General features: G+C 50.5%; 2 protein-coding genes across 6 annotated transcripts in view; one reads left to right on the top strand and one right to left on the bottom strand.

Annotated features, from left to right (window-relative positions):
- The first annotated feature begins 300 nt into the window (after positions 1 to 300).
- On the top strand, positions 301 to 19,826 carry Idh2 (isocitrate dehydrogenase (NADP(+)) 2). 2 transcript variants are annotated; one of them, XM_005077796.4, is made up of 11 exons: positions 303 to 479; positions 12,834 to 12,925; positions 13,420 to 13,585; positions 15,095 to 15,255; positions 15,337 to 15,480; positions 16,148 to 16,284; positions 16,552 to 16,703; positions 18,611 to 18,723; positions 18,846 to 18,943; positions 19,026 to 19,118; positions 19,473 to 19,826. In XM_005077796.4, the coding sequence occupies exons 1-11, from the start codon at positions 365 to 367 to the stop codon at positions 19,558 to 19,560; spliced, it is 1,359 nt and encodes a 452-aa protein (XP_005077853.1). In that variant the 5' UTR covers positions 303 to 364; the 3' UTR covers positions 19,561 to 19,826. The 2 variants fall into 2 exon arrangements, with proteins under 2 accessions (XP_040585658.1, XP_005077853.1); XM_040729724.1 differs by lacking the exon at positions 18,846 to 18,943 and having other exon boundaries at positions 301 to 479.
- A 1,892-nt stretch (positions 19,827 to 21,718) lies between these two features.
- The window catches only part of Znf710 (zinc finger protein 710), a 66,147-nt gene continuing 62,360 nt past the window's right edge, over positions 21,719 to 25,505 (bottom strand). For all 4 annotated transcript variants that reach the window (XM_005077795.4, XM_013118929.3, XM_040729710.1 and 1 more), the window contains exon 5: positions 21,719 to 24,085. In XM_005077795.4, the coding sequence (XP_005077852.3) occupies positions 23,916 to 24,085 (170 nt within the window). In that variant the 3' untranslated portion in view covers positions 21,719 to 23,915. The remainder of the gene's footprint in view (positions 24,086 to 25,505) is intronic.

Genomic DNA, 25,505 nt, shown 5'->3' on the forward strand with positions numbered 1-25,505 from the left:
GTCAGCCAAACGCGGAGGACGCAGAGGATTAAGGCGACGTGTCACTGCTGACATCCTGGTGGGGCGTCGTGTTTCCGTGAGCCCTCGCGACCCGAATGGGTCTCACTGGCTTCTGCTGCTTTGGTGATTGACTGAGGCGCCCAGAAAGCGCGGGCTCAGCGCTGGGGCGGCCCCAGCTCTGGTACAGGCCCAAGGGTGGCAGACAGGCTCCTGCCCCGGCCCTGGACCCGCCTTCTCCCGGGTGAGACCCAATGGGGCGGCGGGCTCCGCAGCTCCGCCCCGGTTGGGTCCCGGCCACCCGGACTAGCCGAGTCCCCGCCGCACAGCCTGGTGCAGCGACGCGCTCGGACCTCTCCTGTTCGGGATGGCCGGTTACCTGCGGGCCGTGCACTCGCTCTGCAAAGCCCCTGGCTCGGCGCGAGCCTGGGCACCGGCCGCCCTGACTGTCCCCAGCAGGCCGGAGCAGCCACGGCGCCACTGTGAGTGCCGCACCAGGGGGGCGGGTGCGCTCGGAGCTCTGCGACGTGGCGACGTCCCGGGAGGGGGACCCCGGAGCGCTGCTGGCGACACGCCGGCGGCCGGGGAACGACGGCGTGAGGGTCGCTAAGGGCCGGGCGGTGGCCTCGTTCCGGGCTCCCGCGCTGGGCGCGCCCAGGCTGCTGCAGGCGCAGGGGTTCGCGTGTAGGGGACAGTGGCAGCTGGTGGCCTGGGGCATGGTTGCTGGGTCCCCTAAGGGTTGGGGCTAATCAGGTATTTCGGGGGGATTGTTTTTTGGGGGTGTGCCTGGATCCGGAGTGAGGTATCCTGACTGCCCTGTGCCCTTGGAGGGGACGAGCGACCCAGAGGGGCCGGAGCGGCCTGCTGCTGCCCTAGGCAGGGGAGGGTCACCTCGCGGTCCTGGCTCAGACAAAGGCAAGGAGGAGAGGCCTCCATTTCCCCTTCGCTCCAATCCAGGCGCACTCTGGTCCCTCCTCTCCAGCAGGCCGACGTCAGCTATTTTTGGAACCTTTACTCGACAGCTGGAGGAATGTTCTTCTATTTTTCCCGCTTTTGTTTAGCTGCCACTCCCGCACCCTTCGTTGCCCTGGAGGCTCAGTCTGGGCCCTGTCCTGGCCTTTTCTTGCTGGGCCCGCCAGGCGCTGCGTGTGAGTCGGTCCTGCCTGGCATACAAGCTGTGGAGAGCTGACAGTACACGCGCTTTGTGGTTTTCTGCGGTCACTCATTACCACGAGGTCTGCATAGCGGGCCTTCAGCTTCCTTCTTAAACGTGAAGGCGCAACGCTAGGCAAAGTAAGCAGGGTTTAGCTAGAGTCTCCATTGCCAACAGGCTGCCCAGCCTGGCATGTGGGCATCTTTTACACCCTAGCTACTCAACGCTCTGCTACCAAAGACACGGAACAATGTAGAGCGCTTGGTGGCCTTTTGGTTGCGGAAATTCTATCCTGACCTGGCCCAAAGCCCCTTGGAAGAGAATGAGGAAGAGGGGGTGGGTCTGGCTATGGAGCTTGGCCTGGCTAGAGTGGTAATCTTTAACTGAGTGGGGGAGCAGCTGACCGGAGCTGGGGACCAGGAGGAGGGAGAGGGCGGAGCCCCTGACCCTCCCCCTTGCCAAGGAGAAAGGGACATTTCTGCTTTTGTGCTTCTGCCTGAGTCCTGAAACCCGGTCAAATGTCCGCAGCCTCTAAGATGCCCATGTGGCGGCCCTGAAGCAAAATCTGTAGAAGTTAAAGGCGCCCAGCACTTCTTGTTTTCACCTTTCCCCCTTATTCGGGGGAGGGGGGCTGCACTAATGGTAAAAATAAAAGAAGCAAACAAAAACTACTCCAAGAAACCACATTACCAAGAAGATAAAGCTCCTTTGGGATCCTGAATTTGGACATACATTTTATTTATTTATTTATTTATTTATTTTGGTTTTTCGAGACAGGGTTTCTCTGTGGCTTTGGAGCCTGTCCTGGAACTAGCTCTTGTAGACCAGGCTGGTCTCGAACTCATAGAGATCCGCTTGCCTCTGCCTCCAGAGTGCTGGGAATAAAGGCGTGCGCCACCAACGTCCAGCTGGATATACATTTTAAAAAGCAGTCAGTGGAAGGTCCTTCCCAAAGGTCACCAAGTGGGGTGGTGCGCAAAGCACACCAAACAAAACCGTCCGGTGTGCTCGCCGCCCGGCAGTTCCCACATGCAGCTCTTTCTAGCTTGTGTCCCTCAGCAGCTACTTACTGGCAGCTCTGTAAGTTAGACTGTGAGAAGGTGTGGCACGAGCACTTACCGAGACTCCCTTTCTTCTACTCCTGGCTAGAAACTTTGTCATTTCCTCACCTTAGTTTTAAAGCGAAGAAACTTCATCAGTTCTTCACCTTAAATATATATATATATATATATGTATGTATACATATATACAATATATATACATATATGTATATATGCATATACACAATACATACATGCATACATACTGTCCTGACAGTCCTGCACACTTGGAGGGGACAGGCAATTCCAAGTGTCTAAGATCCTAGAATAAATTATTCAATGGTTGATGATCAAATGCTTTTTGAACTTCGTTATTTATTATGCATGTGTGAGAAAGAGACAGATGTGGTGTGATTTCTTTGTAGCTTTGGAGCCTGTACTAGAAGTCATTCTGTAGACCAAGCTGACCTCGAAATCTGCCTCCTGAGTGCTAGATTTAAAGATGCATCCCACCACCACCTGGCCTTTCATCAAGTTTTGCAGACCCAGGGGCCAATTCATTTCTGTTCTGCCCTGTTAAGCCAGGTCAGATGGGTCCCCAGCTGCCCATCCCCAGCACAGCTTCCCCCAGAGTTGGTTTGGGTGTTTGTGTTTGACCCAGTAGGTTTTGAGGGGATCACTCTAGAACAGGTCTCAATCCGTGGGTCTGGACCCTTTGGGGCCCAATAGCAGATGTTTACATTAGGATTCATAACAGTAGCAAGATTACAATTATGAAGTAGTAACAAAGTAACCTTATGGTTAGAGGGTCACCACAGCATGAGAAACTATGTTAAAGGGTCTTAAGCATTAGGAAGGTTGAGAATGGCTGCCCTGGAAAGACTGGGCTGCCCCAAGTTTTCCACCTTTAGCTGAGTTCTCTTGGGCTCATTCTACCTTCCACTTAGGTAGACGTGGAGAGGAGCTCCTTACTGTGGGAAGCCAGGATCTGTGGCTGGCTTTGGGGTTTATACTGTGTAAAATGCATCAGGGCTTCACACATGCCTTGCAGGTTCCAGGTCTTTCTAAACTGTTTTGAGCCAGTCTCACTAAACTGTTCTGGCTAGCTTTAAAATTTGTGAACCTCCTGACTCCACCTTCTGAGTAGGTGGGATTGTAGGCATGTACCTTAACTCCTGGGTGCAAGACCCTCCCCCAAGTGCTGGAGCCCTAACTCAGGGAGCCACAGACACTAGGCAAGCCTTCCATCACTGAGTCACACCTCCAGCCCAGATTACAAATACTCATCTACTCTGTGACTGCTCTGGGCAGGGTGCCCATCACATGAGAGCGTTCCCTGCTTATGTGTGACAATGGCCCTGGGCAGTGGGAAGGGAGGCAATACATCCATTCAAAAGAAAGTGAGCCCAGGCAGCCCTGACATATGCTTGTCCTCCTTTTATGCCTTTAGTATGTTGTCTTCCTTTTGTGGGCCAGAAACCATGCAAAGTTTAGGGGACAGAGCTAGGAGCGGGAGTGGGGAAGATTCTACCTTTGGGCTTTAATTCTAATGTGGAGGGGACAGGCACTTAAGGTAGTCGACCAGTGTGACACATAGTAATGAACTAAGCAGAAAGATACGAAGGCGACAAAGGCACTGGGTGCTGAGGCTGGTGACCTGAGTTTGATCCCAGGACCCACATGGTGGAAGGAGAGAATGGACTCCCACAAGTTGTCCAATTGTCCTCTGACCTCCAAAGGTACACTGCAGTGCATGCGCGTGCCCAGAGTAAACAGACATGATATTGGAAGAGCTAAATAAAGCAGGCGTAAGGCGTATGGGAAGGCTAAGGTACACTGCAGTGCATGTGGTGTACAGAGCGAATAGATGTAATATTGGAAGAGCTAAATTAAGAAGGTGTAAGGTGTGTGGGAAGGTTCGAATGGGGCAGACAGAAAAGACCCAAATGAACGAAGTCTGAGCAGGGGAGGAAGCTGACTCTTTAGATATCAGAGAGGGAGGGAGGGACCCGCAGGTTCCAAGGTGGCTTGCACTGTGTGACAAACAGGAGATAAAGTCTTTGGCAGTGGGAGGATTTTCTTTTAAGGGAACACATTCATATAACCTATAGTATATTAGTTTATCAGTTATTGTTAATATTTAACTCTGCTGATTGGTAGGGTAAACTTTATCATAGTATGTATGTACAGGAGAAAGTACGTTACACACAGAGTTTGGAACTATCCACAGTGCCAGGTGCCCACTGCCGGTATTGGAATCTATCCCTTATAGAGAAGTGGTGATCACGGTGTCATCATTTACATTCTTTCTTGGCAGGCTAGGAGCGTGGAGAAATGGCCTACAGGACTCCATCTTGCACCATCATTTTCCCCCACTATTAATGCTGTCTTGTTTTTGTTTGTTTGTTTTTGTTTTTGTTTTTTCGAGACAGGGTTTCTCTGTGGCTTTGGAGGCTGTCCTGGAACTCACTCTGTAGACCAGGCTGGTCTCGAACTCACAAAGATCCGCCTGCCGCTACCTCCCAAGTGCTGGGAATAAAGGTGTGCGCCACCACTGCCCGGCTTAATGCCATTTTTTTTTCTTTATTTTTTTGGTTTTTTGAGACAGGGTTTCTCTGTGGCTTTGGAGGCTGTCCTGGAACTCGCTTGTTAGTCCAGGCTGGTCTCGAACTCACAGAGATTCACCTGCCTCTGCCTCCCGAGTGCTGGGATTAAAGGCGTGCGCCACCAACGCCCGGCTTTTAATGCCATTTTTTAATATGTCCTATTTTTTGGAAATCCCACCTCAGCACGGTGGTGGAGGGGCAGTTTCGGGTTTCAGTTCATGGTCTTACGCATGTGGTCTTATGTTTTCCAGTCTAGCTTTGAACTCTCTGTGTTGCTGAGGATGGTCCTGAACTTCTGATTCCCTCTGCCTCCACCCCCCTAAATTCTGGGATTACAGATGTACACACATGCTCTGTTTATGCAGTGTTGGTGTTCGTGTATGGTAGGCAAGCCCTCTACTGAGTCACGCCCTGGCTTCTCCTCTCTTTTATTTTGGTGCTGACAATCAAATAAATGCCTTGCACTGGAGGACACGCACTTGCCACTAAGCCACACCCTCAACCCCTAGGCCATTTTTGAGAACTTTGATTCTTTTATTTATTTTGAGTGAAAAAGAAAGATCTGCAGGATTTGACTATCCTGCAATCAGGTGTATATTTTTTGTTTGTTTGTTTTATAGATTTATTTTTTTATTTAATAAAAATATGCACACCAAGTGCATAATGCATGTTTGGTGTCTGTGGAGGCCAGATGAGGGAATGAGATCCCCTGGATCTGGAGTTACAAATGGTTAGGAGCCACCATATGAGTGCTGGGAACCAAACCTGGGTCCTCTGCAACAGCACCAAGTACTCCTAATTGTTGAGTCATCTCTCCAGCCCCTAAATAACTCTTTTTTATTTGTGTGTGTGATGTGTGGTGTGTGTGTGTGGTGTGTGATGTGTGGTGTGTGTGTGTGTGATGTGTGGTGTGTGTGATGTGTGATGTGTGGTGTGTGTGTGTGGTGTGTGTGTGTGATGTGTGGTGTGTGTGTGTGTGATGTGGTGTGTGTGTGATGTGGTGTGTGTGGTATGGTGTGTGTGTGTGTGATGTGTGGTGTGTGTATGTGGTATGGTGTGTGTATGATGTGTGGTGTGTGTGGTGTGTGTGTGTGTGATGTGTGGTGTGTGTGTGATGTGGTGTGTGTATGTGGTATGGTGTGTCTGTGTGTGTGATGTATGGTGTGTGTGTGTGATGTGTGGTGTGTGTGTGGTGTGTGTGTGTGAGATGTGTGGTGTGTGTGTGGTGTGTGTGTGAGATGTGTGGTGTGTGTGTGTGTGGTATGGTGTGTGTGTGTGTGTGCGTGATGTATGTGCTGGTGCCTCTGAGGCCAGAAGAAGGCATTGGATCCCTTGAAGCTAAAGTGCATAGTCCATGTAGTGAAGCATCTCAGGTCCTAGGAGTACAAGTTCTCCCAGCTTGTAAGCCATCTCGTGAGCCCCATGTTTTGCTTGTTTATCTTTTGTAATGCTGGGCATGGAACCTAGGCCCTTGAGAGATTCAAGCTGGCTGTCACTTTGGAAGCTTTCAGAAAGTCTTGGGTATTGCTCCTTGTGCTTTAATGACACATTTCTCTTCCTTTCCCTCTTGACAAGGGTACATACAAGCTATGGTATACATTGTGGAGGTCAGAGCCAACCTTGGGTTTTGGCCCTCCCCTTTCACCTTTTCTGAGACAGCATCTCTTACATTTCACTGCTGTGTGACAGGCACCAACTGAGTTCAGCTCTTTTATGTTGGTTCTGGGGTTTTGAATTTGGGTTCTTAATCTCGTGTGGTAAGCACCTCCCCCACTCCAGCCCATTTCTTGTGGTTTAGATGGTTTATCACCAGGCGTTGGTGGCGCACGCCTTTAATCCCAGCACTCGGGAGGCAGAGGCAGGCGGATCTCTGTGAGTTTGAGGCCAGCCTGGTCTACAGAGCGAGTTCCAGGACAGCCTCCAAAGCCACAGAGAAACCCTGTCTCGAAAAACCAAAAAAAAAAAAAAAAAAGATGGTTTATCATCCCTTGTCTCTTTGAAGTGGGCAGAGCATGGTTTGTTTGCAAAACTAAACAACAGGAAAAAGTCTCAAATGCCCACCATTGGGGTACTCTAGAGGGTACAGGTCAGCCTGGAACAGGGAGGCCCTCTCTCAGCCCCACTCTCCTTGCTCCTAGTGAATGTCACTGTCACTGTGACAGGGGTAACTCATTCAAGACAGGCTGCGATCTAAGAGTGTATAGGGGGGTTGTTAAATTTTTGCTACTTTTATTTTGGTTAAAATATTAGCCATGACAACTTTTCTTTTTAGACTTTTTTTTACATTGATTAATGTGTGTGTGTGTGTGTGTGTGTGTGTGTGTGTGTGTGTGTGTGTGTGTGTGTGTGTACATGTCTGCCACAGCACCCTTATGTCAGAGGACAACTTGCAGAATTTGGTTCTTTCTGTCTAACAGATAGAATCCAGGAATTGAACTCAGTGGTCAGGCGGCTGGCCTATCTCTGGCCCTAGAAGATCTTTTATTTATTCTTTGGCAATTGCTTTCTTTTTACTATTATTTTAATAGTACATTTAAATTTATTCTTTGACAACTTCACACATCCATATAATGTATCTTGTTCATACTCGATGTTTCCTTCCAATCCTCTGACTTCATAGGTTAGCATTGTTACTATGTAGCCATCAGCTCCATCTGCAGAACCTTTCCATCTTTCCAAACTGAAACTCTGTGTCTAGGAAACAGTAACTTTCTACTTCCTCCTCTGTTAGCCCTGGCAGCTAGCGCTCCGCCTCTTTTTTGTACGTTAAAGGTCTAGGCTATCTGTTCTCAACCTGTGGGTCTCGACCCCTTTGATGAACCTCTGTCTCCAAAAAATATTTACATTACAATTCATAACAGTAGCAAAACTACAGTTATGAAATAGCCACAAAAATGATTTTATGGCTGGGGGTCACCACAACATTAGGAACTGTATTAAAGGTTGAGAAACATTGGGAAGGTGCTCTAGGCACCCGTGTAAGAGAATCTTACAGTATGTCTTTGTTTTTTGTTTTGTTTGTTTTCTTTTGAGGCAGGGTTTCTCTGTGTAACAGTCCTGGCTGTCCTGGAATGTTCTGTAGACCAGGCAGGCCTGGAACTCAAAAGATCCGCCTGCCTCTGCTTCCTGAGTGCTGGAACTAAAGGCGTGCACCACCACACCTGGCATAACTGTCATGTTTGTGTTACACACTGTCCTTAGGGCTCACCCATGTGTGGCATGTGACAGGATTTATTTTGATTTCTTCCTTCTTCTAAGTCTGAATTGTTTCATGGATGTTGTTTATTCACTCACTGCTAGACGCCACTTTGGGTTGTTGTGAATGGTGTTGCAATGACCGTGGGTGTGCAAGCATCTTTTTCCTGCCCCTGCTTTGAATTTGATTCTGGCTTTTGTTCTCTTGGTTTGCTTGTTTGTTGGCAGTTTATTTTGGCAGTGCTGGCGATGGATCCCAGGGCTTTGCCCAGCCTCTTGCCTCGGCCTCCTGAGGGCTGAGAACTCAGGTCCACTACATCACAACGGGTTCAATCTCTTGACAGTTTACACTTGGTCTTAACTAAAAGACATGATCCCTCCCAGTTGGCTTATTGAGATGGGGTCACTTGGAGCCCAGGCTGGCCTTGAATTCCATGTGTAGTCTAGGATGACCTTCAGTTTCTGACCCTGCAAGCCCAGTTTATGCAGTCCTGAGGACTGAACTGGGGGAGGGGTGGTGAATATTAGACAAGCACTCTATCAGCTGAGTTACATTCTAAATCCACTCGCATGATTTTCCTTAAAAGACTTACTTTATTTTGAATTTTGTGTATCTGTATTAGTACGTAGCACATACTAATCCTTATAGGAAGTTGTGAGCTTTGTGACCTGGGTACTGGGATCTGACTCAAGACCTCTGGAAGAAAAGCCTGTGTTCTTACCCTCTGAGCCATCTCTCCAGCACCTCCTGATTTCAACAAGAAAAATTATTTTATGTGTATGAACGAGTGTTTTACCTGCATGTGTACCATGTGCGTATTTGGTGCTCAAGGAGTCAGAAGAGGGATCAGATCCCCTGGAACTAGCGTTACAGACAGTTGTAAGCTATCACATGGTGGGAATCAAACCTGGGTCCTCTTTAACCGCAGCCCCTCTCCTGACTTTTGAAAACATGAGACACCAATGGATACTTTAAAAGGCATGGTGGTATTGGTGTCTGTAATCTCAATATTTAGGAGGCAGGGGCAGCAAGATTTTGCATTTGAGACCATCCTGGAATACAGAAAGAGTTGAAGGCCAACTTGAACTACACAATAAGACCCTGTCCTCCCCAAACCAAAACTCAAACCAAACAACAAAAATCCACTAATTGGATAGGGAAGACTGCCTGTTTAATAAAAAAAGCAGCCAGGCGGTGGTGGTGCACACCTTTAATCCCAGGACCAAGGAGGCAGAGACAGGTGTATCTCTGAGTTCGAGGCCAGCCTGGCCTACAGAGTGAGTTCCAGGACAGCCAGGGCTACACAGAAAGACCCTGTCTCGAAAAACAAAAACAAACAAACAAAAAGTTCCAGAGGTACATTAAAAAAAAAAAAAAGCAAAGGGGAGGGAATGGGAGAGGGACCTGGAACTGACTTGTGAAGCAACCTCATTTCTTTTTTTTTTATTATTTATTTATTTATTTATTTTTTATTTTCCAGTTTAAATTTAGATAAGAAACGAGGTTGCTTCACAAGTCAGTTCCAGGTCCCTCTCCCATTCCCTCCCCTCCTCCCGTGCCCTCCCCCCAACCCCGCAACCTCATTTCTTATCTAAATTTAAACTGGAAAAAAAAAAAAAGCAAGAGGTGCTTGCTTACATTTTCAGGGGCTTTGTCCGTTATTGTCATGGCAGGGAGCATGGCGGCAGGCAGGTGGAGGTGCAGAAGTAGCTGACAGATACTACAGATACTTCCTGATGGTAGACTGAGCAAGAGAGATTGCACCTGAAACCTCAAAGCCCACCCCCAGTGACACACCCCAACAAGGCCCCACCTTCTAATCCTTCTCAAATAGTACCAGTCCCTGATGACTGCATATGAGCCTTTGGTGGCCATTCTTAGTCAAACCACCCCAGGGGTGTAGTTCAGTGGATGAGTGTTTGGGGTGAATATGCCAGGCTCTGTGATGTCTTTGGTTGGGGGGTAGGGGAGGAATGGGAGGGACATCAGTTTCTAGGGCAAAGCAAAAGGGCCCACCTGGCTTGGAACAGCTCCCTGCCCCTAGCTCCTCTGGGAAGCCTCAGCAACCTGGAGTTTGACAACATCCTTGCTTGCTCTGTTATCTGTTATCTCCCCTCCCTCCCTTGGTGGTTTCACAACATACTATTGCAGTGTCAATGATGCGTACTTAGCACCAGGTTGCTATGTGACCAGATAGGCCCTGTGTTCTCTAACTCTATGAGGGCTCCCACAGCGGGGGTGTGATCTTGACTTTGACCCTCCCCTCCCCCTGCTGAGGGTGTGGCACCCACATTGATGCTGGCATTAGGCTGTGTCACCTGCTACTGAGGAGACCCTTAGAACTGGCTTATGACGTGGTTTTAAATGTTTTAAAAATCTGACAAGCTGTCTTTAAATTAACTCTCAGAAGAGACTTCTAGAAGCCAAGCACGTTGTGCCCAGCAGACTGTCTCAGGTCCTTCTCACTTCAGCTTCAGACAAAAGGGAAAGAATTCTATAGTTTGGGTTGAAGGCATCTTGGGTATGGTAATGGAGCCAGCCATGTACGCCTTTAGTTCCCAGGGAGAGGGCTAGCTGACGTCTGTTCTTTTGGCTTCTCGGCGTCTGACCCACAAGGACGGCTACACTGAGCCAGGGACCTGGATTCTGTCTTGCCCACACCCCCCAGCTCTCCTTTTTCTCCCTAGATGGCCTCTAAGGTTCTCTCTCTCCTTACTGTACAAAGTCATTTGCGTGTCTTTGGGAAGTGAGCTTCTTTGCTCACTTTGTGTGAGGTTTACATTCAAGGGTGTCATGAGTCATGGCTGAGGTGTGTTGTAGGGCATTGATATGTACATTTAAGGCTGACTGGGCTTTTCTTGTCTTCCTTCTTCTCAGACAAACTTTCTGGTATTCCAGGCTGGCCTCGAATGTACTACTATGTTGTTAAAGATGATGTTGAACTTACCCTGAGTTTCCCTCTTCCTGAGTGCTGGGATTTCTAGCGCTTGCTACCACATCCAGTTCATGGGATGGTGGGGATTGAACCCAAGACTGCTTGCATGCTAGACAAGCATTAATCAACAGAGCTGCAGCCTGAGGCCAAGTTGTTGAGGCATTTTTAGGAATATTTTTGAGGAGATGGGTCAGTAGTTAGGAGCACTTACTGTTCATACAGACGGCCAGGTTTGGATCTCAGCACCCACATGACAGCTCATAGTCATTTATAGCTCTGGTTTCCAGGCAATCCAATGCCCTTTTCTGACCCTCTCAGACACTGCATGCATGTGGTATGCATACATGCAGGCATAACACTCACACACAGGAATAAATGTTAATGTGTGTGTGTGTGTGTATGGTGGGGGTCAGAGAACAGCTTGGACAAGTTGGTTCGCTCACAGTATTTGGTTTCTAGAGATCAAACTCAGGTTGTGGATCTTGGTGGCAGGCTCCTTTATTCATTGAGCCCTCTTGCTTGCCCTTGTTGGGGTTTTGGTACTTTCTCTAGAATGGCCAACCCACCTGAACCTGCTTGACTCAGGCTGAGTCCCTGTCTCAGGTGCCATAAGCCTGTGTTCCCAGAGAGGAAGGTCCAAGTCCTCTGGGCTTTGTGTGTTCTTCCTCCATAGCCTGAGGCCGTAAGCCTCAGTTCCCTCATGGTTAAAATGGAAGCAATGAGGGGCTGCAAAGACCCTCAGACCTTAAGAGCACTGGCTGCTCTTCCAGAAGACCCAGGTTTAATTCCCCACACCTGCTTGGCAGCTCACAACTGTCTGTAACTCCAGTTCCAGGGAATCTCAAACCCTCACACAGACTTACATGCAGGCAAAACAGCAATGCACGTAAAAATATTTAAAAAATCATTAAAGAACAAAGAAAAATGTATTAATAAAATAAAGTAAATGGAATTGGTGAGTACTGTAGCATGCACCAGTAGTCTTAGTATTTAGGAAGCGAAGACAGAAGGATCATGACACTGAATGTCAGGCTAGACTGGGCTACATATCCAGATGCTAAGTAAAAAACAAATGAACAAGCAGACAGGTAACCCTGGACCTGAGAGGGCGCAGGAAGGAAGATCAGACACTCAAGGTCATTCTTGTCTACACAGAGAGTTCAAGAGCCTGGGCTCCCTGTGACCCTGCCTCCAAAACACCAGCCAACCAACCAACCAACCAGCCAACAAACAAGATGGCTCTAGGGATGCATCCCTTGGGGTTGCTTCGCAATGAGATGGAGATTTGATAAGCAGGTTGTCAGGCACATGGTGAGCTCTCACTGTGGGCCTGCACATGTCTCTCCTGGCTTCAAGCTTTTTTTGCAGGTGGGGATTCCAAGACAGCGTTTCTCTGTAGCTTTGGAAGCTGTCCTGGAACTCACTCTGTAGACCAGGCTGGCCTTGAACTCATCAAGATCCACCTGCCTCTGTCTCCCGGGTGCTGGGATTAAAGGCGTGCACTCCCACAGCAAGGTGAGCTTCAAGCTTTTGAGAGCTCCCAGCTTGCAGACAGCAGTTCAGTTTAGTGCCTTTGAGAGGATCACATTGGAAGGACAAGCAGGGGACAGGGAAGAACTGAGACTCTTGGAGAAGCAGGGTTTCCGTCCACCTGATGATCTGTGGGCAGGAACCCTGAGTTGGTCTGGACCCGGTAGTCCCAGCTGCCTGTGGTTCTGTTGGTCTCCAGCTTCCAAGGGGAAAGGATCTGGCTGGCCAGGCTGGCCCCAGCCCCTTAAGCTGGGTGTAACGGGTTAGCTCTATCTTGCCATCCTCCATGTGGGAATTTAGGTCTTGAAAGCAGGGTGGGGGCAGTTGCTGGGCCATTGGAACCTTTGGATACGATGTGCTCTGTATTCATTTCTAGATGCTGACAAGAGGATCAAGGTGGAGAAGCCAGTGGTGGAGATGGATGGCGATGAGATGACCCGCATCATCTGGCAGTTCATCAAGGAGAAGGTAGCTCTCCTCCCTTGATGCGTGGCAGGTAGATGGTCAGTCCCACGAAGTAGCAGGGCCCCAAGCCCCCTATGGTTCCTCGGTCGACCATAGTCCTCTTTCACTTTCTGCCCACCCTCCTCATGTTAACAACACTAGTAGTCGTTAGTTCTTTTTGTTTGTTTGTGTTTTGAGACAGGGTTTGGAGCCTGTCCTGGAACTCACACTGTAGACTAGGCTGACCTCGAACTCATGGAGATCCTCCTGCTGACGTGATGAGTAGCAGGAGATGCTCACACCTGGCTCCCCTCTGTGGAGCCCAGTCTGGCTTACCACTCAGAGCCTCAGCCTTCTGCCATCTTTGCCCTGCTGAGGAATGGCTGACCCTAGCCCCTTTCCTGTGCCCTATCTACCAGATTTCCCGCATCCTTTGCCTGCCCAGGTGACTTCTTCGCCTCGGCACCCTGCCCAAGTCAGTCTTCTGGCTTGACACTCTGCTCGGCTCTCTCCCCTAGCTCATCCTGCCTCATGTGGATGTCCAACTCAAGTATTTTGACCTCGGGCTTCCAAATCGTGACCAGACCAATGACCAGGTCACCATTGACTCTGCTCTGGCCACCCAGAAGTACAGTGTGGCTGTCAAGTGTGCCACAATCACCCCTGATGAGGCTCGTGTGGAAGGTAGGAGGTGTGGTAGGGTCACAGCGGCTGGCAGGGTTACAGACTGTCTACCACACATTAGATGGAAGCAGTTGCCTGTGTCACTCCTTAGGGGACGGGGAATGGGAGCTTCCCTGAGGCTGGTGTCACTTGGGGTCTGGGCTGGGGTTTATGGGGACTGAGAGGGCAGTCCAGTCTTGCTGAGTGGGTCTGCTGGGCAGCAGAGCCTTTGAGGTCGCTATGGTGTACCTGGGGGAGGTGTGACTGTTCATAGCCAGTCCAGGCTTCCTGTCTTCTGGAGGCCAGGAAGGTGATATCCCTGTTGTGGTGCATGGCTTACACCAGAGAGAGGCACCGGCGGTTACAGGGAGGAAGGAGATGGCACGGGCACTCTCTCACAGTAGTGAATGCCGTTAAGATCCTGGCCTTCTGACTTCTGGCCTCTTTGGCAGGCTGCGTGGAAGCCTGGGGGAGGGTGGGTATCATGATGATGCAGAGCTAGCTAAAGGCTAAACTTGCTTTCCTGGACCTCTGAGCACTTTGCTCTTCTAAAGCCCCCCTCTTTTGTGCCACGTGACTGTCAGATCCCCTTCTCTCTTCCTTTCTCCACTTCCTCTATTCTGGCAGCTGCTGAGACCCACAGCTTGCCTGGCCTGTTATTTTCTCTTAACTCTAATGAAACTGTCCTTAAGCTTCAAAAACAACAGCAGAATATAGTTTAGGGATTTTCCTCCCTAATTTCTGCAGTATGAAGAAGCTAGGAACAAGCATTCCAGATGGTCGGCAGAGCTGGGGGTGTAGCTCAGTGATGGAATACTAGCATAAGGCCCTGGGTCCCCCCCCCCCCAGCAAAACAACAATAAAGGGAAACTCAAGACACATCAGCTGTCTATTGCACACTGGAGTGAGTTTTAGTGCTGAGCTTTTCCTTGATGTCCCTGATTCCTGGAATTTAAAAAGGTGGGGAGGTGAAAGTACTTAGAGTAAGACTCAGGCCCTGAACCGCATCTGCAGCTAGTGCTGGGCTTTGCCGCTCACTCTATTATGGACAAGGGCCCTTTCTCTTCACTGAGTAGTCACCTGGTAAAACGGTAGCCAGGCACTTTACAGACAACTTATTTAAGGACAAGTCAGCACGCTTGATATTTTGTCAGTGATTTCATTTCAGAGCTCAGACTAAGGCACATTGCAAGCCTCACAGGCAAAACTAGTCGATTTCCAAGGCCATGTGTTTATACTCTGGAGCAGTGGTTCTCACCCTTCCTAATGTTGCCACCCTTTAACACAGTTCCTCATGTTGTGGTGACCCCCAACCATAAAATTATTTCGTTGCTACTGTTATGAATCATAATGTAAATGTCTGTGTTTTCCATGGTCTTAGGGGACCCTAAAGGGGCCATGGACCACTGCTCTAGACTTTTCTGCCTTCTCCGGGATGACACATGGGCTCCCTGTCTGGCTATGTTTTGGCTTGGGGTGCATTCTGGTGGCTCTGTCTGTGGTGGGTCTATCATATCCCTGTATTCACAGAGTTCAAGCTTAAGAAAATGTGGAAGAGCCCTAATGGAACCATCAGGAACATCCTTGGGGGAACCGTATTCAGAGAGCCCATCATCTGCAAAAACATCCCCCGTCTTGTCCCTGGCTGGACCAAACCCATCACCATTGGCAGGCATGCCCATGGCGACCAGGTATGACAGACTTGGAGACAAAGTCTGCTTGACTCAGGCTCCCCATGGGAAGCCCTGGCTCAGACTACCTGTTCTCTGCAGTACAAGGCCACAGACTTTGTGGTAGATCGATCTGGCACGTTCAAGATGGTCTTCACCCCAAAGGACGGCAGCGGTGCCAAGGAATGGGAGGTGTACAACTTCCCTGCCGGTGGCGTGGGCATGGGGATGTACAACACCGACGAGGTAAGGCTGGCCAGGGCCTCCTCCCCAACTCACCTCCATCCCTGCCTATTTTGTAGCGTTCTTTACATATGTTGGCCTCATTCTCATGCCAGGAAGAGATGGAAAGGACCACTTGGTCAGAAAAGAGAGTCTCCTTGTGCTGGCCGGGATTGGGTCACGTGATCGCCTTTGAGCCAATCACCGATGGCCAGGAGGAAAGGCTCTAATTGGATAAATTGAAGACATGTGGTCAAACCTAGCCTTAGGCAGTTTAACCAGGCCACCCAGGCCTCCACCGGCCCTCTGTAAGGTCTGTGAGGTAGAGAGAGCTATCCAAAGTGAAGGTGACAGTAGGGGTTTGTGCTCCCCAAAGTCTGGAGGGAAAAGATGCACCAGCCAAAACAACAGGGCCGGCTGCGCGGTGGTGATGCACGTCTTTGATCCCAGTACTAAGGAGGCAGAGGCAGGGGGATCTCAGTGAGTTCAAGGCCAGCCTGGTCTACAAAGCCAGCTCCAGGACAGCCAGGACTGTTACGCAGAAAAAAAACAAACAACAAACAAAAAACACCGGGGCTCAGTCCATAGTGGCAAAGGTTGAGGAGTCTTGTGGAAGTGATGTTGGCCCGGACCATGGCCAAGACCGGCAGTCCTCAGGCCCGGGGCCATGCTATGCCCGCTCTCCCCACAGTCCATTTCGGGCTTTGCGCACAGCTGCTTCCAGTACGCTATCCAGAAGAAGTGGCCGCTCTACTTGAGCACCAAGAACACCATTATGAAGGCCTATGACGGGCGTTTCAAGGACATCTTCCAGGAGATCTTTGACAAGTAACAGCCTCTGACGCTTTCTGCGGGCACCGCAGCCTCCCGGCTCCCCTGCGCCTTCCCTACTCCACCTGGGGAGGTTGTGTTCCCAGTGTGCCTCATTCAGCTTGGAGCTTTAGGGAGGGGTCCTAGAGCTGCCGGCCTCCTTCAGCTTGGAGGTCTAGGGAGGGGTCCTAGAGCTGCCGGCCTCCTTCAGCTTGGAGCTTTAGGGAGGGTCCTAGAGCTGCCGGCCTCCTGTCCTCTCCCCGAAACAAGCCCTTTTGTCCCCAGGCACTATAAGACTGACTTCGACAAGAATAAGATCTGGTACGAGCATCGGCTCATTGACGACATGGTGGCCCAGGTGCTCAAGTCTTCAGGTGGCTTTGTGTGGGCCTGCAAGAACTATGACGGAGATGTACAGTCCGACATCCTGGCTCAAGGTATGCTGGGATGACCGGCTCCAGGGGGAACTGTTGATATTCCATGACTGGGGTGGCTTTTTTTTTTTTTAATTGAAAGATTTCAGTATGAATGTGAGCACAGGGTTGAATAAAGGAGTGACTCTTGGGGAAAAAGTTAAGATACACCCAAGTTAGGCCAGGCATGGTGGCACATTAGTTCCAGCACTTGGGGGGCTGAGACAGGCGGCTCTCTGAGTTTCAGGCCAGCCTGGTCTACAAAGTGAGAAACTCTGTCTTGAAAACCAAAACAAACAAAACAAAACCAAAACAAACAAAAAACAGGAGCATGAGTGTGGACTCCTCAAAGAGGAGTCACCTGGAGGTGTGTGTGTGTGTGTGTGTGTGTGTGTGTGTGTGTGTATGTATGTATGTGTTATGTGTATGTGTGTTCCCCGTAGAGGCCAGAAGTAGGTGTTAGGTATCTTCTGTTCCACCTTATTATTATTTTTAATATATATATTTAAAGATTTATTTTATGTATATGAGTGCTCTTTCTTCATGCACACCAGAATCCTATCTCATTACAGATTGTGAGCCACCATGTGGTTGCTGGGAATTGAACTCAGGTCCTCTGGAAGAGCAGCCAGTGCTCTTAACCGTTGAGCCATCTCTCTAGTCCCTATATATATATATATTTTTTTTTTTAAATTAGATTCATAAGGTCAGGTGTGGTGGCATCATAAACAGAGGCAGTTGGATCTTTGTGAGTCTAAGGACATAGTGAGTTTTAGAACAGCCAGAGCCACATAACAGACCCTGTCTAAAAGCTTTCATGCGGTCATTGTCTATCTGGCAATACGACTATACACAGGGCTTCGTGAAAGCCAGGCCACTGCTCTGCTAGTGAGCTGTGGCCGCAGGCCTTGGCTTATCTGTGCTGTGCATACGCTGAGGCACACGTTTGGACGGCGGAGGACACCTTGAGGAGCTGGCTCCGTCCTTCCACCCTGTGGGCCTCAGAGACTGACCTCAGGCTGACCTTATCAGGCTTGGTGGTGAGAACCTTTACCACCTGGGGTGTCTCCCCTTCCCTCTACCTTATCTTTTGAGAGAGTGCCTTCAGTGAGCCTGTCTGGAAGGCTGGTGAGTCCCGGGGATCTGTGCCTGTGGCTGGTGTGTTACAAGGCTGTTCTAATAGAGAAAGGAGTGCAGGATACTAGGGCTCACACTTGTAATCTCAGCACTCAGGAGGCGGCAGTGGGAAGACTGCTGTGAATCTGAGGCCAGCTTGGGTTACAAGGTGAATTCTAGGCTAAACAAATGCAAAAATAAGACAAGACAGGAAAGGGGCTCTTGAGACGGCTCTGTGGGTAAAGGCACTTGCCGGAGTTTGATCCCTGAAATTGACATGGTGGAGAAAACAGGCTCTTGCAAGCTGACCTCTGACCTCTGCACTGGCACATGTGTACCGTCCCCTACACAAAATAAAAACAATGAAATGTAAAGACAAAATCTGAGCTGAGTTTTCTCCTTATGTAGGTTGCCCATGTTTCTTTCCTTGAGCCTTCTCATTCCTTGTGGGTCTGGGGGAGTTTTTGATTCCCTTGACGACAGAGTCATTCTAGCTAAAATCTGGATTTGGGGACATTTGGAAATAAATGACTAAGTTTGAAGGTAGCCTAACAGCAGCAGAAACCGTGATGGTTGCGAAATAGCTGGTGGCAGCTCATTCCTGCTGGGAAAGGCCTTCTAGGAGGTTGACAGCCCCAGGCTGTGGGGTCTGGGAAGGGAGCACAGACCTGTGTTAGCCCACTGATGACAGCTGCCTGTGAGGTAGTATTGTCACAGCTGCAGTGGGCTGGGGTGGGGTCAGAAGATGGGAAGGCCTCCAGCCTAAGATGAAGCGTTCTGAGCATGACCTTGAGGGGAGATCTACCCACTCCCAGGCTTTGGCTCCCTTGGCCTGATGACATCTGTGCTGGTCTGCCCTGATGGGAAGACAATTGAGGCTGAGGCTGCTCACGGGACAGTCACCCGCCACTACCGAGAGCACCAGAAGGTAAGTGTGTGCACCTCAAGGTTCATTGCCCACTGATGCTGGGAGGGTGAGGCTGACGTGTTGCTCTAACGGTGGGTAGCTCTGTGTGGGGCTCAGCTGTTGATCCCATGGCCTGTCCCCAGGGCCGACCCACCAGTACCAACCCTATCGCCAGCATCTTTGCCTGGACGAGGGGGCTAGAGCATCGAGGGAAGCTGGATGGGAACCAGGACCTCATCAAGTGAGCACACAGGGAGGACTTGGGCTGGTTGGGCCCATGGTCTTGCCCACATGCCTAGGGCCTCACTGCCGCATCCCTGCAGGTTCGCGCAGACTCTGGAGAAGGTGTGTGTAGAGACTGTGGAGAGTGGAGCTATGACCAAGGACCTGGCTGGATGCATCCATGGCCTCAGCAAGTGTGTGCTTTGGGGTGCAGGACCTGAGACCTGAGGTGGGAGGAAGCCAGGGGGCCCCACTTAGGGCCCGTCTCATGAGCCAGCATAACTGCCTGGGGTCTGGTGCAGGACACGTCCTCAGCCTCCCTGGACCAGGCCTGAGTTGGTCTCTATTGGCAGCTATGTCCAGTGGCTTGTCACTCTTTTAAGTTTCTGACTTCATTGTGGCCCTTTGGCAGTGAGCTACGGGCAAACTTGAACCTGTGCCTGATGGCCTGAGATGGCCATTCTGATGCTTGGGGTCTGATGTGCTTGGGAAGGGCTTGGTGGATGGCCTTCAGGACGTCTGAGTCGCCTCCAATGTTCTCTTGGCAGTGTGAAGCTGAATGAACACTTCCTGAACACCACAGACTTCCTGGACACCATTAAGAGCAACCTGGACAGAGCTCTGGGCAAGCAGTAGGGGCAGACACTGCCCAGACGCAGTGGGCACTCCATACATGGTAGAGGGTGAGCCTCACAGCCCCTCTCTGGTGGCCTTTCTAGGGGACAGGTCTTTTTTTAATGATGGATATGTTTTTAAATCTGTGAGTGTTTTTCCCTCACGGTGGACACTAGGCAGGAGCAGTGTGCGTTACCTCAGCCAGTCAGTGTGTTTTGCATACTGTAATTTATACTGCTCTGAATCACATGGTGCCATATTTAGCTACTAAAAAGCTCTTCGCAAAACTGTCTTGCTGTGTTTGTCCCTGAGTGGGAGGAAGCAGCTGGCAGGATGCCCCAGGGACAGGGTTGGGGTGCCTCTGGCTGTTAATAGGTCAGCTAGGAGGCCCTTTCAGGAGGGAACAGGGCAGCCTGTGGGCCTCATGCATTCTGCAGAAGCTGCCAGAATTACTAGACTTTTGGGGTAAGGCCCTGGGTTTTTCACAACTGTCTGCAGTTGTCCCTGAGCAGGAGGCAGCTGGCTTAGGCGCAGAGGCGCACATAGGATTTCCAAGCCGGATCCCTTCTATCTAGCTCTCCTCAACTAGGAAGCATCACCTTGTGATATTCTAAATACTTATTATTATCACATTCACCTTTCGTGGTGCTCAGAGTCTACCTCAGAGCTTTGTGTAGAAGAAGCAAGTATTCCATCACTGTGTCCCCAGCCCTGGTCTTTTACTTACTTATCGGAGACAAGGTCTCACTGCATTGCTCTGACTAGTTTGGAACTCACTATATGGATCAGGCTGGTCTTGAACTCACTAAGGTCTGTCCTGCTTCCCGAGGGCTGGGATCAAAGGTCTCTACTATCGTTCTCAGTTCTCGGATTCATTTCCCGAATACTCTTAAAACACATCCTTCCAGGCCCTTCTGTGCAGGGCTGCCCCCACGCCTTCTGAGGGTCCTTGTCCTCAGCTTCACCACTTTGTAAGGTGTGGAAAAGCTACTCCAAAGCCATAGGTACCCTCATCAGCAAACACCGTCCTCATACAGTGATTTCTTTCTGCTTGTTGGTCCTGTCTGGTAATTTTTTTTTTATAGCTCTGAACATTGAGTTTAGTAAGGCAAGCATTTTATTACTAAGATCACTAAGCTGCATTCTCAGATCCCCCCCCCCCCCAAAACCGTTCTTACACATCCTAAACTAGCCTCAAATTTCTTATGGAGGATGACTTGGAACTTCTTAGCCTCCTGTCTCCACTTCTTGAATACTGGGATTACAGGCATGTGCCAAAATACTCTGCTTATTGTGCGGTGCTGGGGATCAAACTCAGTAGGCAAGAATTCTCACAACCGCACCTCATCCTCAGCTGTTGGCACAGGTTGTAAAGCCTTTTTGCTTTATTATGTTCTGTGTATGGGTACGCTGTCCTGCATTATGTCTGTGTACCATGTGCATGCAGGGCCCAGTGGGGTCAGGAGAGGACACTGGATGGACACCCTGGAGCTGCAGTTAAAGACAGCTGTGAGCTGCCATGTGGGTGGGGGGAATTGAACTCGGGTCCTCTGGAAGAGCAGCAAGGCTCCTAACCGATTACCCATCTCTTCAGCCCCTAGCCACAGGTTTTATATTTGCAGATGCAACTAACCTCAGAGTGGGAATATCTGGAGGTAAATAAAGCAAAACCAAACAGGTATAACAATGTGTGCCGATAACCCACACTTAGGAGGCCGAGGTCGAGAGATCACCATGAGTTTGAAGAGACTGTCTCAAAAATCAAAGGCAAAACAAAGCAAAAACTATGGAAAGGCCAGGTGTACACACATACTTGGTCCGGGCAACTGAGGCAGGAAGACAGCTGAGTTACAGGTCAGCCTGGGTTAGATAGTGAGACCCTGTCTCAAAAAGCCTCAATACTGTAAAAAGCAGCACTGAGAAAGAAGCTGGGTGTGGGGGTACATCTGCAATCCCAGTCCTCTACAGGTAGATTTGGGGGACAAAAACTGTCTCAAAACAACCCCCCAAAACCCATCCTTGGGACTTGGAGCATGCCCCCCAAATATATATAGTAAGTCAGGTGGCTGGGACAGTCTTGCACTTCCAGAGAGGGAAACTATCTGGCATGTGACTGGGGAGCCTTGCTGGGACCTCCCTGGGGAGAAGGGCCACCAAGAAGCATGTACAGTCACCTCGCTAAAGAATATCCATTTATTTATAATTATTGCTAAGTAAACGTCTCTTTTAAACAGGAACAGAGAAACACAGTAGGGCTCTGCACAAGTGGAGTCGCTAAACAGTTGGTTTGTATACATGTCAAAATAAGTTAGAGTGGAATTCGGCCAGGGTTTCTGAGTCACCCTTTCCAGAAGGCTGGGAGGGGCGAGGCTGGAGCCTTGCCAGGACCGCCCCCAGCTCCAAGTGTGCACTGTTGTACCTTCCTCTCTGCATCACCCTGGCACGAGGCGTAGGGCGGGGGGGCTTTCTTTATGAGCATGGTGCCCCTCAGAGGGTTGTGCCAATGGCGGACTGGGAGGCAATGAGAGACCCCACCCAGGCCAGACTTCTCCCTTCTGTTTCCAAGACCAAGGCCACTGCGTTGGCAGGAGAGGAGGAGGAGGTACAGGTGCTTTTTGGTACCAGGGGAGAAAGTCATTGTGGGAAGAGGTAGTTTGCAGGGGTGATGCCTTCTGCTCAGCAGGAGAAACGTCTTGTACAGTGACATCTTATCACTGCCACCTGAGGGTCCTTATGACGGGCACCTGGGAGGCCGGGAGCCTTGGGAAACCACACTTGGGCCATTGTGTCCACTTGACTCCCAGTTTTGAACAGTCACCCTGAGGCCTGGTGTGGAGTCTCACTTAGGGACACGGGCTTGGGGGCAGTTGCACTTCAAATCAGCACCTTCCACCCCAGCTGGTTCCCCCTCTTGGTTTTTCAGCTAAAGCTGGTGGCTTCATCTGTGCCTTTTCGGGGTTGCCCTGTCTGCTCCTCCCCTAGGGGGCCTGGGGATTTATGGGCAGGGCTTTGGGTGCTCTGGAGTTTCCGAATGTGCCAGTCGCTACCTGAAGGATAGAGGGGAGGAGAGCGGACAGGTGAGGAGGGGACAGCTGGCCACGTAGAGTCAGAAACCTTGGCCACTTGGATGGCACAGAGTCACTGGCTGGAGAGGGCCAGGTAGGCGCGCTCTCTGCTGTCTTCCCTTCTGCCTTAGCCTTCTGAGGCTCCCAGCTAGTGACACCTCCGGGCCAGGGCACGGGTCCCACCATATGCCTGGCTGCTTTAGACAAGGGAGGCAGGGAGTGCACAGCATACAACAAAGCCTCCGCTTGCCTGCCCATCACTCCATCAAAGATGACAGCCAAGAGTTGGTAAATCACCTTCAAGATGTCCTCAATTGCTCAAAACAGACCCTGCCCCCCATGGTCTCTAATTTCCTTTTTAAATATGTTCTCTTCCCTGGGAGCCCGCTGAGCCTCGGCTCACCCACTCCTCACAACACATGCTTGCTTGTAAAACAAACAGACAAACATTCTAGTCCTCCTCTTCACAGGCCTCTCTTGGTCCCAGGGATGTCACCCTGCCCTTCCTCTTGACTCAAGTGACCCCCACCTGTCCTTGTTAATGTGCCAGACACAAGGCATGTCCTGATTTTGTTTGGTGAGGACACTGTGGTTGGTACCTTAGCTTGGGACAGAACTGGATGAAATTTGTTGAAATGCACATTAGAGACATTCTTTCAAAATAGGGCTGAGGGCAAGGGTGCTCTGCCGGCTGGCTGGGAGGGGCTCTGGAGGCTGGGCTCCCCGGCTCTCCTACAGGCAGGGCCAGGGCAAGGGCCGCATGCATGTCTGGATGGAGCAAGGGGAGGCCCAGGAGGTAGAAGGCAGAGTGCCCTGCCTGGCTGTGACAGGGGAAGGGAGGAGGCTCTTGGGTCTGAGCAGGGTTGGGGTAGGCAGTGCTGACCAGTGCAGGAGCGCAGATGTCCTTAAAGGCCAGAGTCGGTGCAGAAGAGAGACAAGACCTGGTTTGAACTCTTCCTCACGAGCCCCTGTGGGCCCAAGGCAGCTTGGAGAAGACTTCTAAGTCTGTGCCCCCGTGCCTGTAAGAGACCTCACTAGCATTTCCCCTACCCACCCACAGCAGCAGGCCAAGGAGAACCGGATCTGGGCCTCCTGGTTACCTTTCCCTCACTGGGATGCCTAGGCCTGCGCCCAGCTCCCTGTAAATACAGTAGTAGTCTCCATTTGGTCTAAAGGTCCCTAGTGGTGCAAAAGACTGGGGGTGAGGAGGGGGCTGGGCAGTGGGCAGTAGCTTGGTTCTGGCTGCAGAGGTGCAGCCCTCAGTACGTGGGTCTCACACCCCGTGCCCTCCCCGCCCACTCAGCTGGCCTGCTATAGCACATTGTAGTAGGCCATCTCTTTCATGGCCTGCTCAGTGAGGGAGCTGGCCTCCGTGCTGCTGTCCACACTGGTGTAGGTATAGGCGTTCTCCTCGAAGTCCTCCATCTCCTGTTGGCTGTCAAGTTCAGAGGGGTCAGGGCCTGCCAGCTCCATCATGGGGTCTACAAGAGAGGGGCACAGTTAGGCCTAAACACTGGCCATCCCTGGTGTGCTCTAGGAAGTGGAGGACCTTATAGTCCAGCCATTGTTTTCTTAATCTTCCCATCTAGGCATTTATGGACCCTACTGCTGGGTGTACCTGGGCCTTGGGCAGAACAGATCCTTGGCCTGGCCTAGGCTTTGGGGTTATGTTCCCTTGCCCCTGCTGGGTCACTAAGCCCTCCTGGGCCATTCTCTGCAATGTCTGTCATTGGTCCCCCTTCCTACGTGACTCATTTAGTGTCAAGTGCTCCCCGGACTGTGTCTCATCATTGACAGCTTGCAACCCCAATTTGCAGTCATAAGGCTGATCCACTACCCAAGGTCACCTGTCAAGCACTCCTGTGACCCTGTAAAACTCTACGTCAGCACCAGAGGGTACGGTTTCTCCACATTTAGTGCACCAAACCAGCCCCTCCCTGGGCTGGGTTCTCAGCCAAGGTAGGTCGTCAAAGCACCTTGGAGACAAGGATGTCTGCCAGGTGCTTTGTAATTCTGTCAAACTGAAATCTTAGGGGGAAACAGACCTAGCCCAGGGCTCACCCTGACAGGTCCAAGGTGGGCTTCCTAACTTTGACATCACTCACATCTGAGGCCATGATCCTTTGCGGTGGGGCCACCTGTCCACTGCAGGATATCATAGTATCCTGCATTCTATCCATCTGATGCCAGCAGAGTCTTCCCAATTTTGACACTCAAACGTTACCTCAGGGGTCAAATTCACGCCCCACGCCCATCTGCCGAAGAGTGGCTCAGGGACTGGCATGTAACTTAGTCTGACCTCTGGGTCAGAAAGAAATGCCCACAGGCAGGTTACTGATTTTAAGGAAAGGAGGCAGCTTTCATTCTTTTCCTGGAGGTGCCGGGATGCAGGGTTCTGGGGGCTACTGGTGGCCATCCTGAATCTGGGAGGAAGTGCTGATGCTGTGAGGTCCCATAGAGACAGCCTAACCCTGACGTCGCTGTTGAGGGGTTGAACCACCCACCTTTAAAGGTGGCCTAGACTCGGATCTCTGTGAGTTTGAGGACAGCCTGGTCTACAGAGCGAGTTCCAGGACAGCCAGGGTTACACTAAGATGGCCTAGACCTTTAATTCTCCTCTCTGCCTTTTCCCCCCCTTTTCTTTTTTTTTTGGTGGGGGGAGATAGGGTTTCTTTATATAGCCCTGGCTATCCTAGAACTTACTATGTAGACCAGGCTGGCCTTAAATTCAAAGAACTGCCTATCTGCCTTTCCCAGTGCTGGGATTAAAGATGTTCTCCACCACGGACAGCTTGCTCTCTCTATCTCTTGACTAAATCTCATGTATCCCAGACCATCCTCAAACCCATTATATGGCCAAGATGACCTTGAACTTTGGTCCTTCTGTCTCTGCCTCCAGAA

Source organism: Mesocricetus auratus, unplaced genomic scaffold, assembly GCF_017639785.1.
Source record: "Mesocricetus auratus isolate SY011 unplaced genomic scaffold, BCM_Maur_2.0 Super-Scaffold_4256, whole genome shotgun sequence".
NCBI lineage: Eukaryota > Metazoa > Chordata > Mammalia > Rodentia > Cricetidae > Mesocricetus > Mesocricetus auratus.